The sequence below is a fragment of the Eucyclogobius newberryi genome, unplaced genomic scaffold, assembly GCF_026437365.1.
Source record: "Eucyclogobius newberryi isolate DKJ021-1_F unplaced genomic scaffold, fEucNew1.0.hap1 SCAF_3, whole genome shotgun sequence".
In the NCBI taxonomy this organism is placed as follows: domain Eukaryota; kingdom Metazoa; phylum Chordata; class Actinopteri; order Gobiiformes; family Gobiidae; genus Eucyclogobius; species Eucyclogobius newberryi.
Genome location: NW_027315945.1, coordinates 1,718,377 through 1,736,126, shown reverse-complemented (window position 1 = coordinate 1,736,126; position 17,750 = coordinate 1,718,377). Strand labels below are relative to the sequence as shown.

Here is a 17,750-nt window from a genome sequence, read left to right as displayed (position 1 = left end):
CCACACGTCATCCACACGTCATCCACGTCATCCACACGTCATCCACACGTCATCCACACGTCATCCACACGACATCCACACGTCATCCACGTCATCCACGTCATCCATACGTCATCCACACGTCATCCACACGTCATCCAATTCATCCACACGTCATCCACGTCATCCACACGTCATCCACGCCATCCACACGTCATCCACGTCATCCACACGTCATCCACGTCATCCGCGTCATCCACACGTCATCCACATCATCCACGTCATCCACACGTCATCCACACGTCATCCACACGACATCCACACGTCATCCACACGTCATCCACACGTCATCCACGTCATCCACACGTCATCCGCACGTCGTCCGCACGTCGTCCAAACGTCATCCACACGTCATCCACACGTCGTCCACACATCGTCCACTCGTCGTCCACACGTCATCCACACATCATCCACACGTCATCCACATGTCATCCACGTCATCCACACGTCATCCACGTCATCCATGTCATCCATGTCATCCATGTCATCCATGTCATCCATGTCATCCACGTCATCCAAACGTCATCCACACGTCATCCACACTTCATCCACGTCATCCACACGTCATCGACACGTCATCCATTCGTCATCCACACGTCATCCACACGTCATCCACACGTCATCCATGTCATCCACACGTCATCCACGTCATCCACACGTCATCCACGTCATCCACACGTCATCTTCACGTCATCCACACGTCATCCACGTCATCCACGTCATCCACACGTCATCCACACGTCATCCACACGTCATTCACACGTCATCCACTTGTCATCCACCCGTCATCCACGTCATCCACACGTCATCCACACGTCATCCACACGTCATCAACACGTCGTCCACACGTCATCCACACACGCTCACGCAAAGCCACTGGTGACACGTTTGACATTTCATTTGATAAAGCTTTATTTGCATACACTGTGCATTTGGAATGTTTCGATTGTGTAGATCTCTCTGCTGAATTTAAGGTTATGAGGAGACTCAGACGCAGATGTCTTAGGTGCAGTCCCCTCCAGGATCAGACCCAGATGTCTGAGGTGCAGTCCCCTCCAGGATCAGACCCAGATGTCTGAGGTGCAGTCCCCTCCAGGATCAGACCCAGATGTCTGAGGTGCAGTCCCCTCCAGGATCAGACCCAGATGTCTGAGGTGCAGTCCCCTCCAGGATCAGACCCAGATGTCTGAGGTGCAGTCCCCTCCAGGATCAGACCCAGATGTCTGAGGTGCAGTCCCCTCCAGGATCAGACCCAGATGTCTGAGGTGCAGTCCCCTCCAGGATCAGACCCAGATGTCTGAGGTGCAGTCCCCTCCAGGATAGCGGAGCTCATGAGCCAGAGCAGGACCATCTGGTTCTTTGCCAAAGTCCACCAAGAAGTCCTCATTCAGAGTGAGACCTCCTTTTTCTGTGTCCACGTGGATCTGCATCATGACTGAACCCTCCCTAGGACAAAGACACAGGACGAGTGAGTCCTCATGGGACAAAGACACGGGACGAGTGATGCCTCATGGGACAAAGACACGGGACGAGTGATGCCTCATGGGACGAGTGATGCCTCATGGGACAAAGACACGGGACGAGTGATGCCTCATGGGACGAGTGATGCCTCATGGGACAAAGACACGGGACGAGTGATATCTCATGGGACGAGTGATGCCTCATGGGACAAAGACACGGGACGAGTGATGCCTCATGGGACAAAGACACGGGACGAGTGATGCCTCATGGGACAAAGACACGGGACGAGTGATGCCTCATGGGACAAAGACACGGGACGAGTGATATCTCATGGGACGAGTGATGCCTCATGGGACAAAGACACGGGACGAGTGATGCCTCATGGGACAAAGACACGGGACGAGTGATGCCTCATGGGACAAAGACACAAACATCTTACTGCAACTTATTCACTCATTTATATATGCAGCAGTGTAATGTCTTTATATATGTACGTACTCTGTATTTGTCTCTACAATGAAGTCGCATATATTTGATCTACATGAGTTGAAGTCTTTCTGGTGGAGCTCTGCCACCTGCTGGTCTCATAAAGATGTTATGGCTTTGCCTAGAATGTATAATAGAACAACATCTTTTATCGCACAAACACTTCTTACAGCGAGTGGTGTTGCCTCTCCACAGATCTGACTTGTAACTTGGCCCGGTGGCCTGTTTAAATAATTAATAGTGTGTGAAATAATCCAGGGTTCGGTTTAGGGTAAGATGAGGCTGCGGTGTGGTGTAACTGGAGCTTTACCGCAGCATGTCGGGGTAAAACTGCTTATCCCAGCCGCTGTACAGAGATGTGGTCACATAGAGCCTCCGCCCGTCCAGACTGAGCTGCAGCATCTGGGGGGAACCACGGACACGCTTCCCCTGGACAAGAGAGACCGGAGTGTCCAAAAGCTTTACTCAAGTAAGAGAAGTGCAAATCATATTATTCTAGTACAAGTATAAATGACTGGTCAAATGATCTATAGCTTTATTCATATATAATTTAGTCTGCATGAGAGATGTTTCTAACAAAATAAGAGCTGGGGTCGGGAGTCCCCTCTCATTCATGACATACTTTGATGACACGAGGCGCCGGCTGGCCCTGGTTCTCCGGGTCATGGAGCACTTTCACTGGACCATCATCCACCAGGCTGCCCCCAAGAAACACCTGCGAAGCAGAGACAACCGGGACAGTGCAGTGCCAAATGGTGCTGCGCCCGCCCTCCACAGCAGGCATATGTGCCATCTACTCCACCATCGCCACCATACTCCACCTGCGCCCGCCCTCCACAGCAGGCATATGTGCCATCTACTCCACCATCGCCACCATAAGGCGCTGGTACAGCTGGCAGCCCGGTGTAAACGCTCTCTCTTCTTTCTCACACTTGTTGTGCTTTATCTCCTATATTTTGTAAATATAGTTAGTATATTTTTCTATTTTACTGTACGATAGGGACACGCGCTGGAATAGTTTTTTAATTCAACTGTTTTTGACTTTTTTCGGCTGGATTTGAGCGTTTTTCGTTGCGTTCGTTGTGTTGTTGTGACGTGAGCTAGCTCCGAGCGAGCCCACCAGCCCCCCCCCCATATAAACGTTTATGTACACGTTTATATGAAAGAGGAACTTCATGAACGATCGGGAAGCGCACTGGAATCGCTTTAAATTAACTTGTTTTGACTTTATTCGGCTGGATTGAGTGTTTTCGTCGTGTCGTTGCGATGTGTCTTGGCTCCGCCCCCGCCCCCCCGGCTCCGGCCCCGCCCCCCGGCCGGCGCCGTACCGCGTTTCCACAAAGGAGGAACTCATGAAACTGCGGAGAACAGTCGTCTTACCCGGAGATCGGCACGTTATCCCGTCGCAATACTGACCTAACCTAATACTGATGTGCAATTCTGTCATATGTGCAATTACTGTGAAATTCATGTGCAACCTATGTGCTGTCGTGACACATATTCATGTGCAATTACTGTCGGGATCACATGCAATGGTATTTATGTATTTATTTATTTGTCTATGGGAGTTTTTATTTATTTATAGGAGATCTTCTACTGAAAGTGTTTTTCAAACTTCCTATAAGTGATCTGTTCTTCTGGATCTACCTCTGTATCTACCTGCGTTGCACCAATGAAATTTCCCCATGTGGGACAATAAAGGAATATCTTATCTTATCTTATACTCCACGCACCAGCCCCCGCATGCCGTTCGCTCTAGCCTCCACGCGCCGTTCGCTCTAGCCTCCGCGCGCCGTTCGCTCTAGCCTCCGCGCGCCGTTCGCTCTAGCCTCCGCGCGCCGTTCGCTTTAGGCTCCGCGCGCCGTTCGCTCTAGCCTCCGCGCGCTCTAGCCTCCGTGTGCCGTTCGCTTTAGCCTCCGCGTGCCGTTCGCTCTAGCCTCCGCGCGCCGTTCGCTCTAGCCTCCGCGCGCCGTTCGCTCTAGCCTCCGCGCGCCGTTCGCTCTAGCCTCCGCGCGCCGTTCGCTCTAGCCTCCGCGTGCCGTTCGCTCTAGCCTCCGCGCGCCGTTCGCTCTAGCCTCCGCGCGCCGCTCGCTCTAGCCTCCGCGCGCCGTTCGCTTTAGGCTCCGCGCGCCGTTCGCTCTAGCCTCCGCGCGCCGTTCGCTCTAGCCTCCGCGCGCCGTTCGCTCTAGCGTCCGCGCGCCGTTCGCTCTAGCCTCCACGCGCCGTTCGCTCTAGCCTCCACGCGCCGTTCGCTCTAGCCTCCGCGCGCCGTTCGCTCTAGCCTCCGCGCGCCGTTCGCTCTAGCCTCCGCGCGCCGTTCGCTTTAGCCTCCGCGCGCCGTTCGCTCTAGCCTCCGCGCGCTCTAGCCTCCGTGTGCCGTTCGCTTTAGCCTCCGCGTGCCGTTCGCTCTAGCCTCCGCGCGCCGTTCGCTCTAGCCTCCGCGCGCCGTTCGCTCTAGCCTCCGCGCGCCGTTCGCTCTAGCCTCCGCGTGCCGTTCGCTCTAGCCTCCGCGTGCCGTTCGCATTAGCCTCCGCGCGCCGTTCGCTCTAGCCCGCGCGCCGCTCGCTTTAGCCGGCGCGCGCCGTTCGGTTTAGCTTCCTAACCCTAACTCAGCACAACATTTCCCAGTAGGCAACAAGATGGAAGTTATTGGCCTATTATTGCTATATTTTCATGCAATGTTTTTTTGTGTGGGAGGGACTTATTGCCTTGCTTGGTGATGTCATACCTGCCCAACCAATCTTGGCTTGCGGCGGTCGGTGATGTCATACTGCCGGATATCTCCATGGAGCCAGTTGCTGAAATACAGGAATCGGTCATCCAGGGAGATGAGAATGTCTGTGATCAGGCCTGTCTCAGAAACAAAGACACAATGGAGTAAATGAGAGTAGAGTACTAGTACTAGCACTCTAGTACTAGTACTAGAGTACTAGTACTAGAGTGCTAGTACACACACAGAAGAGTCCTGACCTGGCATCTCCGGCAGCATCCAGCCTTCCACCTTTTTACTGGGAATATTGATGACTTTCTCTGCTTCCCATTCGCCTTCCTGCACGGACACACAACTTCAGGGTCACTTCAGGGTCACTTCAGGGTCACTTCAGGGTCACTTCAGGGTCACTTCAGGGTCACTTCTAGGTGTGTGTGGGGGTTCTAAAGTTAAATGACTCAGGTCCACTTGTTACTGACTTACTCTGTGCGCTCCATGTTAAGCCTATTTTATCACATTTTTATTTCAATTCAATTCAAATTTCACAGAGTTCTTTGGAGCCTTTTGAGCAGAATAATGTCTTCATATTTATGGTGCTCGATGGAACTATTTCTGTTCAGGAGCCGCCAACGGCTCGTCTCCATGGAGATGTTATGGCTTTGCCTGGAATCTATCTTTGATTCTCTTGAATCACAAGGTCCTGGAGGGGCCACTGCTCGTCTCCATGGAGATATCATACGCCATAAAAGGGGTCAGTTCTAAGGCTTTATCAGAAAAGTTACTTAGTGCACCTTTAAAATCTGGAAATTCCATGATAAAGCATAAAACAATCTCCTCCTCCTCCTGTTCTCCTCCTCCTGTTCTCCTCCTCCTGTTCTCCTCCTCCTGTTCTCCTCCTGTTCTCCTCCAGAGAGCAGTTAACAAAACGCAAAGAAACACAAGTAGAACAGAACAATGACAGAAAACTCAATCATAATCCATTAAAAGTGCAGCTGACCTCTGAACGTTGCCATGGTGACAGGAATGCGGGCTAAGGTGGCCCCACGTACAACCCCCGTGTGGAGATTTATGGTCACTGCAGGAGCAGAGACGCTTTGAACGTTGGACAGAACTTTTTCCATCGAACGACTTTTGGATTAAAATTAAGTCATTTTCTCTCAAAGACAAAAGATAAAACGGTATAAAGACTGTGTTTTAGTCACAATCATGTAGTTCCAGACTTTGTCCACAAGAGGACTTCACTGTACATCATGTTATTGTGTTCTACCTGTTCATTCGTCTGTTTTGTAACTGGTCTTGTGGATCATGTTAATGCTGAACAATGACTGCATCAGTCCAGATCTTCTCTGATCAAGCTCTGACTCAGCGTGCGTGCTGATTGGTTGAACAATGGCACCAAAGCCCAACCCCCGCAGGGGTAAGTCAGAGAGAGAGTTCCACCAAAGAGTTCCACTAAAGAGTTCCATTAAAGAGTTCCACTAAAGAGGTCCACTAAAGAGTTCCACCAAAGAGTTCCACCAGAAGTTCCATCTCCGGCCTAACGATGCTAAGCTAAGCTAGGAAACAAAGACATTCTAGAGACACGCTAACCAGAGGAAGCGAACTTTTCTCTCTCATAAATAAGAATTCTGTGCCGTTTTTTACGTGATTGAGACTGAATCATACAAACCCAAGAAAAGGACCTTTTGCATCTCTTCAGACCAGCCTTTATCTGAGGAAGGCCTCAGAGCCAATGAGAACGCAGGGCACTCAGAGCCAATGAGAACGCAGAGCACTCAGAGCCAATGAGAACCTGACACACACAGACACAGAGACAAACAGACAGACAGAGACAGAGACAGAGACAGAGACACACCTCTGTTCTGTAGAAGCGGAACACGTTGGACTTGAGCGCACAGCCCACAAAACCCTGCAGCTCGTCCGGATCGTGCAGGAAGCGGATCTCCAGGGGAATAGCGCCATCTTCGCCTAAATCCAAGGACTGCAGCTTCCGGCGTGTGGTCCAGTCCCACACGTGGATCCTCTGCCCGTATTGCCCTGTAAAGCACAGTGACCTTTGACCCACAGCTCTGAAGACTGTTGTCTAACCTGAAGCCGGTCCAGAGCCGATCTGCGTCTGACCTTGAGTAATGATTAGCCACACTCGCCTGTCAGTATCAAAGTCTGCGACTGGAATGATTCGCTTTTATAAGGACAGAGAAGTGGCTTTAGTATAAGGACAGAGAAGTGGCTTTAGTATAAGGACAGAGAAGTGGCTTTAGTATAGGGACAGAGAAGTGGCTTTAGTATAAGGACAGAGAAGTGGCTTTAGTATAAGGACAGAGAAGTGGCTTTAGTATAAGGACAGAGAAGTGGCTTTAGTATAAGGACAGAGAAGTGGCTTTAGTATAAGGACAGAGAAGTGGCTTTAGTATAGGGACAGATAAGTGGCTTTAGCATAAGGACGGAGAAGTGGCTTTAGTATAAGGACAGAGAAGTGGCTTTAGTATAAGGACAGAGAAGTGGCTTTAGTATAGGGACAGATAAGTGGCTTTAGTATAAGGACAGAGAAGTGGCTTTAGTATAAGGACAGAGAAGTGGCTTTAGTATAAGGACAGAGAAGTGGCTTTAGTATAAGGACAGAGAAGTGGCTTTAGTATAAGGACAGATAAGTGGCTTTAGTATAAGGACAGAGAAGTGGCTTTAGTATAGGGACAGATAAGTGGCTTTAGTATAAGGACAGAGAAGTGGCTTTAGTATAAGGACAGAGAAGTGGCTTTAGTATAGGGACAGATAAGTGGCTTTAGTATAAGGACAGAGAAGTGGCTTTAGTATAAGGACAGATAAGTGGCTTTAGTATAAGGACAGATAAATGGCTTTAGTAAAACTGTGGATGGTGGTGGTGGATTGGATGACTGATGGCAGATGTTTTGCTCTGTGGTCTACAGCTGTGGTATAAATACTTTGGGAAGTATTAGGCTTCACCTAAACCTTGAATTGCATGAAATGTGAAACACACTGTCTGGGCCCGTACCTTCCTGGACGTGTTTGGGGTCAAAGCCGTGAATGAGGGCCCGAGGGGCCCCCCACTCTGTGCTCATCATCACGTTGTGCCGTGGCTGGTACCAAAAGTCATACCCAAATGGTGCTTCTTCACCCGGGTGCTCCCAGTTCCCAGTCACCTCGAACGTTTCACCATCCAGCAGCACAAAGCCCCCTGAACGTACCACAAACACAACACGAGGCTTACTTTTGCATGACAGGAAAAGCATCTGTGGCAGGGGCGTGGCGGGGGCGTGGCAGGGGCGTGTCTAGGACTCTACCATGTCAACAAACTCCTTATTGTCATGTGGTTTAATCAGTGAAATATAAACACATTATGACTAAATCCCATTTAAAGCAAGAACTGAGACACACAATACACACAATACACACAATATACACAATATACACAATACACACAATACACACAATACACACAATATACACACAATACACACAATACACACAATACACACAATACACACTGCCTGTCAAAAGAAACAGTGGCGACAGAAACAAGTGTCACACGCTCTAATATTTGTTGGATCTTTATCTTTGATCACTGTTATTAACAAAAGTATATATCCAGAGTGTCATTGTTCTCACACAGATCTTCAGTGTGTCATTGTTCCTCACACAGATCTTCAGCGTGTCATTGTTCCTCACACAGATCTTCAGAGTGTCATTGTTCCTCACACAGATCTTCAGCGTGTCATTGTTCCTCACATAGATCTTCAGCGTGTCATTGTTCCTCACACAGATCTTCAGTGTGTCATTGTTCCTCACACAGATCTTCAGTGTGTCATTGTTCCTCACACAGATCTTCAGCGTGTCATTGTTCCTCACACAGATCTTCAGTGTGTCATTGTTCCTCACACAGATCTTCAGTGTGTCATTGTTCCTCACACAGATCTTCAGCGTGTCATTGTTCCTCACACAGATCTTCAGTGTGTCATTGTTCTTCACACAGAACTTCAGCGTGTCATTGTTCCTCACACAGATTTTCAGTGTGTCATTGTTCCTCACCCCTGAAGATGAGTCTCACCAAAGTTCAGGTTAATAATATTATGTCTAACGCCCTGGGAGGAGTTCGTAAAAGTACGACATTTGGAAAAACTCCAGAGTCATGCTTAGCCATATTTAAACCAATATGGCCGACATTTGGTCGGGCGGACGGCGTTGTCGTAATAATATTTTTTACTTCTCACCCTCTCTCAATGCCTTTTTGGTACATTTGGGGGCGCTGACGCGCCAATTTTTTAAATTGAAGAAACGGGAAATAGTCAGAATGTAGAGGCACAATTTTTAGAGATGTGAACATTTGTGTGACTTTTCGTCAATGTCACGGGGTGAAAAATAGGGGGCGTGTCCTGAGAAGAAAGTTAGAAAGAAGAATAATCCGATGTGAAAACAATATTTCCCATTTTTCAAATATCATAAACTGTACATTTTCTGAAAGCGCTTTCCTCCCTCATGCTGTGGCCCTGGTCACTGACAGGTACTTTCGTACATTTTTACCTTTGTGTTTTTGGCCCTCTAAACAGTAATATTGTTACATTTTTACATGTTTTTATGCACGGAACATGAAAGAGATGAGGAACGTATTCGTGAGCTACTTAGAGGAAACGAGCGCTTTACATGGGGATGACGACCGCGAAGCGGCTTCGCCCGTTTACAACGGTAATGTTCCATTTTCCTACAACTAAATTAGTCTGCACGGGCGTGAAGCAGTGCGTTAGTGAGTTGGTGAGTGTTTGGACGTGGGCAATTTCGTGTGCTTTGCACGGCCTTATGGACCTGATATGCCTCTCGCCAGCTTGTGACGCTCTGGTTAAATAATCTATTTAATGAATTCACGATTTTATGGGGCTGGTACAGTTATTAATAGAATCTGTCTCACTAAAAAAACTCACTCTGACTCAGCATTTCAAAGTCCATTTCTCTACAGAGCGGCACAAACAGGACCAGAGCGAATATCGACAGGTGTGAGCACCTGCAGCTTATCGACAGGTGTGAGCACCTGCAGCTCCTGACTCCCTGACAAAAGGACAGGACCGGCATACTTTGGACATTCGTCAAATGGAAATGATTACTTTTGGACTTATTTTGAAAAAGAGACAAATTTGACTGTGGATAACTATTATAATCATGTGCAATACTGTGACATGTCAATCATCCTGGTGCAATATTCTCTGTGCAGAACAGCTGTGAAGAAGAGGCTGACTATTGTTATTTTATTTTTATTAAGAGTATAAGAGTTTTTCTACAAGAGTGTTTTTTATGAGTTATCTGTTTTTATTATTTACTTCTGTACCCACTTTGTGTTGCAACACTGGAATTTCCCCATCGTGGGACAAATAAAAGCTCATCTCATCAAATGGGACGTTTCCTTTGGGTTTGGTGCGTCACGATTTCTCTTTTCTTCTGATTTTGTTGGATGTCTCTCTGGTGTTCTTCTTTTTGTGTCTCGTTTGTAGGAGGGATGTGCTGATGTTGTGCAGTGAACTTACAGCACATCTGGACTGCACTGACCTTTGCCAGATCCAGAAGGGTCTCCCATGCAGCTGATCATGATCTGACCACTGGCCAAACAGTGGGACGTGTGAGGGTTGGCCAGGCCACACTTATAGTACAGGTCCACGGGCTCCACCATCTGCAACGAAGAGAGGAATGACCTGGTCAGCTGCAGAAGCCAGCAGAAGGTGGCGCTGTGGAGTATCGCAGGACAACTTACAGAATCATTGGCATGTGTTTGTCAAAAGAGCGCTCTGATTGGGCATGAATTTTCATTTTCTAAACATAAAACTGGACACAAATGTTTCCAGGAGGATGATGTGTATTTGAAGCACACATAATGAGACGTCTTCAGAGGTTCATGGTCGTGTTCATGGTCGTGTTCATGGTCCTGTTCATGGTCGTGTTCATGGTCGTGTTCATGGTCCTGTTCGCGGTCGTGTTCACGGTCGTGTTCACGGTCGTGTTCATGGTCGTGTTCGCGGTCGTGTTCATGGTCGTGTTCATGGTCGTGTTCATGGTCCTGTTCGCGGTCGTGTTCGCGGTCGTGTTCGCGGTCGTGTTCATGGTCGTGTTCATGGTCGTGTTTGTGGTCCTGTTCATGGTCGTGTTCGCGGTCGTGTTCATGGTCGTGTTCATGGTCGTGTTCGCGGTCGTGTTCATGGTCGTGTTCATGGTCGTGTTCATGGTCCTGTTCATGGTCCTGTTCATGGTCCTGTTCGCGGTCGTGTTCATGGTCCTGTTCGTGGTCGTGTTCATGGTCCTGTTCGCGGTCGTGTTCATGGTCCTGTTCGCGGTCGTGTTCATGGTCCTGTACATGGTCCTGTTCATGGTCCTGTTCATGGTTCTGTTCATGGTCGTGTTCGCGGTCGTGTTCATGGTCGTGTTCGCGGTCGTGTTCATGGTCGTGTTCGCGGTCGTGTTCATGGTCCTGTTCATGGTTCTGTTCATGGTCGTGTTCGCGGTCGTGTTCATGGTCGTGTTCGCGGTCGTGTTCATGGTCCTGTACATGGTCCTGTTCATGGTCCTGTTCATGGTTCTGTTCATGGTCGTGTTCATGGTCCTGTTCGCGGTCGTGTTCATGGTCCTGTTCGCGGTCGTGTTCATGGTCCTGTTCATGGTCGTGTTCACGGTCGTGTTCGCGGTCGTGTTCATGGTCCTGTTCGCGGTCGTGTTCATGGTCCTGTTCGCGGTCGTGTTCATGGTCGTCGTGTTCGAGGGCTCTGGGAGGACAGTGTACCTTGTGTACTTGTGAGAGCTCTGGGAGGACAGTACCTTGTGTACTTGTGAGGGCTCTGGGAGGACAGTACCTTGTGTACTTGTGAGAGCTCTGGGAGGACAGTACCTTGTGTACTTGTGAGGGCTCTGGGAGGACAGTACCTTGTGTACTTGTGAGGGCTCTGGGAGGACAGTACCTTGTGTACTTGTGAGAGCTCTGGGAGGACAGTACCTTGTGTACTTGTGAGAGCTCTGGGAGGACAGTACCTTGTGTACTTGTGAGGGCTCTGGGAGGACAGTACCTTGTGTACTTGTGAGGGCTCTGGGAGGACAGTACCTTGTGTACTTGTGAGGGCTCTGGGAGGATAGTACCTTGTGGATGCGTGGCATGCGTGGCTGGCTGGTGTCGATGACATAGATCCTTGAGGAGATGAGCGAGGGCAGAATGAGGCGGTTGCGTGTTTTGGAGGTGTCGCTGAAGCAGCTGCTGCAGGCGTTCCATCCGCTGTGGTGCAGCTCGTCCCTCAGGTTAGGCATGGGCAGACGGTGGATCACCTGCTCCACACAGCACACACACAAATACAGGCACGTTTACTTCATACAATTTGACTTCTCTGAGTCATAGTAGTGTGGTAACAGTACTCTTGAGTAAATATGTGGGGTTCCTCTTGTCTGCCCACAATCTTCTTGCACCGTTCATTCAGATATGATTTTATTTTTCAAATGTTTGTGTCTATCCTTTGACAACACCGGATGTGTCCTAATAATTACAGTAACTTCAACTTAAGGTTATGGTTACACTTGTATTCGAACCATCCTTCAATGTGGCTGCACTCGGGGACCCAGCTCCAAGCTTTTGTCTTGGCTTGGCTCTGCTGCCCTAGGAGCAACTCTGGGGGAAGTATGGCAGCTTGAGCTCTGTCCTCTGATAAAGACTTATTCTATCAAACTATATTTAATATTTAATTCCACTTGCAAAATGTTCATTGCCTTTTCTTCTTCTTTTCCCACTCCCTGCCACACTCTGGGGGGAGTTGGACCAGCACATCGATGACCTGTGGACCCAGATGATCCTCTCCTGGAGAAACAGTCTCTACTCCATATGGACGGTTCTTCATCTGCCTGAAGAACTGGTTCTCCTCCTGAGTGTCTCTCTCGTCTGTGGGAGTCAGATCTCTCCTTCATGTGGAACTCCTCCAGGTTTATACTTTTTCACAAGGAGGTTTTTTGTAGTTGTTCCTGCAGAAGGAGGAGCTAAGGACAGGGGACTCTGGGACATTGACATGTCCCTATGGACATTGTTTAATCTGTTTTTCACTGTCGACCCTCGAAGAAACTGCTGTTGTGATTTGGGGTTTTACAAAAATAAAAAGATCCATTATCATTATTTTTGTTATTGATGATTCGGTCAGGGCACAGAAAAGGGAGTGCCGCAGGGCCGAACGGAAATGGCGCAAGTCAAAGCTCCAGGTTCAAAAAGAGTTTCACAAAGAAAAGCTGAACATGTACAACCTAATCTTATGTAGAACTAGGGAAAGATATTTTTTCTGAAATAATTGGAAGCTGCAGTAACAACTCGCAGTCCTGTTTGCCACAGTAACAGATTAACAAACCCTCCAGCTCAGCTGCCGTTAGAACTCATTTCCACATCCAAGTGTAATGAGTTTGCATTATTCTTTAATGACAAAGTTCAGGGCATTAAAAATGCTATAAATCCCACAATGCAAAAAATTACCCTAAAACCACCAAGACACTTAGAGCTAACTCACTTTGCACCAGTAACTGACAAAACTGTCCATGAGATCATCACCAGTCTGAGTTCATCTACATGCTGCCTTGATGTGTTACCCACCGGATTTCTAAAGTCTGTGCTGAACAGTTTGTTAGCACCATTCACTCACATAGTTAACATGTCGCTTCAATCTGGAACATTCCCAATGTCTTTGAAAACTGCGGTCATAAAGCCTCTCCTAAAGAAGAGCAGTCTTGATGCCGCAGTACTGAGTCATTACCGGCCCATCTCTAATCTGCCATTTTGGGGCAAAGTCCTTGAAAAGGTTGTTTACAACAGTCACAGATTTCCTCTTAATAAACAACTCATTTGATGTTTTTCAGTCAGGTTTTAGACCTCATCACAGCACTGAGACTGCTCTTGTCAAGGTGACAAATGACATCCGCCTGAACACTGACACGGGCAAAGCCTCAGTCTTAATTCTGTTGGATCTGAGTGCTGCTTTTGACACTGTCGATCATGGGATCCTCTTACAGAGACTAGAGGACTGGGTGGGCATCACTGGCACTGCCCTAAACTGGTTATGGTCCTATCTGGAAGACAGGAAGTACTTTGTTGAAATTGGTAGCTGTGTCTCAGACCACATGATCCTGACCTGTGGAGTGCCCCAAGGGTCAGTCCTGGGTCCCCTTCTGTTCAACCTCTACATGCTGCCGTTAGGTCAGTTGATACGCAGTGAAAATGTGTCCTATCACAATTATGCAGACGACACTCAGATCTATGTTTCACTGTCGGCAGGTGACTATGGACCAGTAGATTCACTCTGTCACTGCATCCAACAGATCAGTTTGTGGATGCAAAACAACTTTCTCCAGCTGAACTCAGACAAGACTGAAATAATCGTTTTTGGCCCACAGAAACAAAGAGAAAGTGTTAGCGGTCACCTCCAGAGTCTCGCTCTAAAACCTACAAACCAAATTAGAAATCTGGGGGTAATAATGGACTCAGACTTGAACTTTAATAGCCACGTCAAATCAATAACATCAGCAGCTTTTTACCATCTAAAAAACATTGCCAAAATCAAAAATATAGTGTCAAAACCAGATTTAGAGAGACTTATCCACGCGTTTGTCTCCAGTAGATTAGACTGTACCGGCCTGCTCACTGGCCTCTCCAAACGAGCTGTAAAACAGCTGCAGTACATCCAGAACGCTGCTGCTCGGGTCCTGACCAGAAGCAGGAAGTATGATCACATTAGTCCTGTTCTCAGGTCTCTGCACTGGCTCCCTGTGGCTCAGAGAATAGACTTTAAAGCAGCTCTGCTTGTGTACAAGTCTCTCCATGGCCTAGCACCAAAGTACATCTTGGATATGTTAGTGCCATATGAACCATCTCGGACTCTGAGGACCTCAGGGACCGGCCTCTTGCTGGTGCCCAGAGTCAGGACAAAACATGGGGAATCTGCGTTTCAGTTTTATGCAGCTAAAATCTGGAACAGTCTTCCTGAAGATGTGAGACAGGCTTCTACTCTGACAATGTTCAAATCTAAGCTAAAAACAGTTTTGTTTAGCTGCGCATATGACTGAAAGGATTTTTTCTTTGCATTCTTCTCTTTTGTTTGTGATTTTATTAGTTTAGAAAATCAGTTGGATTGATAATTTTTAATTTAGTTAATTTTATTGTATTTCTGTTTCTGTAATTTCTTTGTGATTTGAATGCATTTTTCCTGCTGTGTGAAGCACTTTGAATTGCCTTGTGTATGAAATGTGCTCTACAAATAAACTTGCCTTGCCTTGCCTATTCATTGTTAAATGAAAAAACACCCAAACAAGCTCCTATGTTTGTGAACTCGACAAAGGCAATAAACCTTTTTCTGATTCTGAAGGATGTGGCTTGTGCTTTAGACTTTATTTGAACAGGTCAATCTGGTTGTTTGGAGCATCGTTATGATCAGGTATTTGGGTATTCAGGCTGTATACCCTTTTGACCCCGCCCTCCGTTATTGTTTTCAGCTGACTGGTTTGTGCCGTGACCGATGTAACACACAATTTGCTACATTTTCGTGATGTCACATGAATCCAAGATAGAGCTGGATGGACACTGCAGCCGTTCATTCAAAAGGAGAGTCCAGCCATTTCAATACGTGAATGCCCCAACACATTCAAATAGCCTCTCTACAAATGATCACAAGTGTCTGGCTCTGGGCAGCACTGGACTCTGGCTGAGGTTTATTTACAAAGGCATCATGTGTCTGCTCCATATCTTTGTGCATCTGATATCTCAAGACTGTTTCTTTCTGTACCAAGTGTTCACAGAGACTGAGATGCTCCTCAACACAGAAGAACCTACAGAAGGCCTTAAAACTAAAAGGAACTGATTTCAATAGGTCAGTTTGGATCTATGTTGAAAGGTCTAAAGGTGTGTTGATGTTCTGAATGATCTGCCTCTTGGCCAGGACTCCCTTGAAAAAGGGATTAGTAATCTCAATGAGGCTGTCCTGGTTCAAATAAAGGTTCAAACATGTTCTTGAGCAGCTCTGGATGTGTTGCATGTGTTACCTGACAGAAGGTGTTGGAGTCAGGATCCACATCCACAGTGCTCAGGTAGTCTGGTTTGAGGATCTCAGTGTTCCTGTAGATACAGGGAAGGTACACAATCTTCTCCCGAGGTCCTGCAGGAATGTCAGAGGACATGGGCTATTTTGGGGCTGAGAACATTTTTCTGTTAAATGGAAATGACCATATCCAGGAAATCAATACTGAACAGAACATGTAAGAGCAAATTTTACACCTTCTGTTCAAAAACTACAGCTAATACTGGCACATTTTAAGAAATGTTGATTAGTGTACAATGTCCCAGTTCAAATAAACTATTAACAGAAATAATTAAAAAAATGCAATCATATCCTTAATATGAGTAAAAACCTGATTGACCTTTTCCCATAGCACTGCCCAGGTGAGGTGAGGGCCCAGTTAGCATCATTATTGTTTATTATCTAACTAGATGTCTTTTCTCTGCTGACACTAGCTCATGATGCGCCTCATTTCAAATGTCAACACTCAAGATTGAGAAGAGAACATTTATATGATTGCCCACCTCGAAAAATGTTGGATTCAATAGGATTTTGTCATTTCTCATGCGCTCTTTGGTGTAGACGCCGGGGTCTGGATCAGACTCTCATAATTGGCTGGCTGTTGGAGATTTGGCCAGTCCGTGGGATCATTTGCCCGCGAACATTTGTGTATCTTGTGAGGACAACATTTTAGCCCATTGTGTGATCTCTTCGCTCAGCTTTTCTGTTGGCTCCGAATGCTCTGCGTAACCGTATGACATCGTGGACTTGCTTGGCAAGCCTTGGAGGACACGCGGTAGTTAAGCTGTCGTTTTCCCCTCGCAAAATGGCGGCACGCGTTACTAAGTGAAGTGACCCGGATGATAACGTCAGCGTGAAGCTGTGTACATTTCAAGTCAAAATGATTGCTAGAAGGTATTGCCCTGTTTAACCCTTGTGTGGTGTTCATTGTGTGGTTCAGCTGGTGTTCCGGGTCTGTCGGACCCGCTGTATTTTGGGGGTTTTAATTAAATTAAATATGTTTAATATTTGCCCTCTCAAGATAAAAGTGACAAAATCAAATACATTTACAAATGAAGCAACGTTTTTCATGATGATAAACTTTTATTTATTTGAATTTCCATGAACGTCATTAGTAATCAGGTCATTTTAATGCAAAACACAGTTTACACAAGGCACTCTGAACACCTGCAGGGACATGTCAGTCCAGAGCCACACACACCTTATTTGTTTAAGATGAAACATTATGGAGCAGCCAAAAGTGCACATCATTTATTCGGCCTCCAGTCTAGTCATTTATTGGTTTTACCATTAACAGATTTCAATATTGGATGGACAGAAATGTCTGATGACAGTAATGCAGCATTCTCTTGTGAATAAGTGTCTCACATGTGGAGGACTTACCCTTCATGGCCTCCAGGGGGCTGCTGTATCCCGGGCCACATCCAGAGCAGGCTGGAAGAACACAACAGTCTCAAAGAGTGACACAGAACTCAGGCTTTGTAACTCACTCTGTGAATCTAATCTGGTCCAACGTCCGGTTCTAACCCTGGTGTGGACAGGGCCATATCACCATGAAACAGACCCTCTCACAGGCTAATGCTAACGTGGCTAACATGACCATGATGTTCAGGAGTAACATCCAGGAAAATATGGTGTGTTTGTGTGAACTAATGAATTACTCATTTCCAAATGCATTAAATAATGATTAATTATCTACTGTCTTCTACTGTCCACAAGAGTCTTCTACTGTCCACAAGAGTCTTCTACTGTCCAGAAGAGTCTTCTACTGTCCACAAGAGTCTTCTACTGTCCACAAGAGTCTTCTACTGTCCACAAGAGTCTTCTACTGTCCGCAAGAGTCTTCTACTGTCCGCAAGAGTCTTCTACTGTCCGCAAGAGTCTTCTACTGTCCGCAAGAGTCTTCTACTGTCCGCAAGAGTCTTCTAATGTCCACAAGAGTCTTCTACTGTCCACAAGAGTCTTCTAATGTCCAC

General features: G+C 47.1%; 1 protein-coding gene across 1 annotated transcript; it reads right to left on the bottom strand.

The window, feature by feature from the left end:
- Positions 1-933: 933 nt before the first annotated feature.
- selenbp1 (selenium binding protein 1) lies at positions 934-17,205 on the bottom strand. The gene is made up of 11 exons (XM_072460593.1): positions 17,158-17,205; positions 15,740-15,852; positions 11,822-12,004; positions 10,250-10,370; positions 7,710-7,892; positions 6,552-6,733; positions 4,957-5,035; positions 4,715-4,836; positions 2,609-2,701; positions 2,297-2,415; positions 934-1,485 (listed from the first exon to the last, which is right to left on the bottom strand). The coding sequence occupies exons 1-11, from the start codon at positions 17,162-17,164 to the stop codon at positions 1,323-1,325; spliced, it is 1,365 nt and encodes a 454-aa protein (XP_072316694.1). The 5' UTR covers positions 17,165-17,205; the 3' UTR covers positions 934-1,322.
- Between the last annotated feature and the right edge of the window lie 545 nt (positions 17,206-17,750).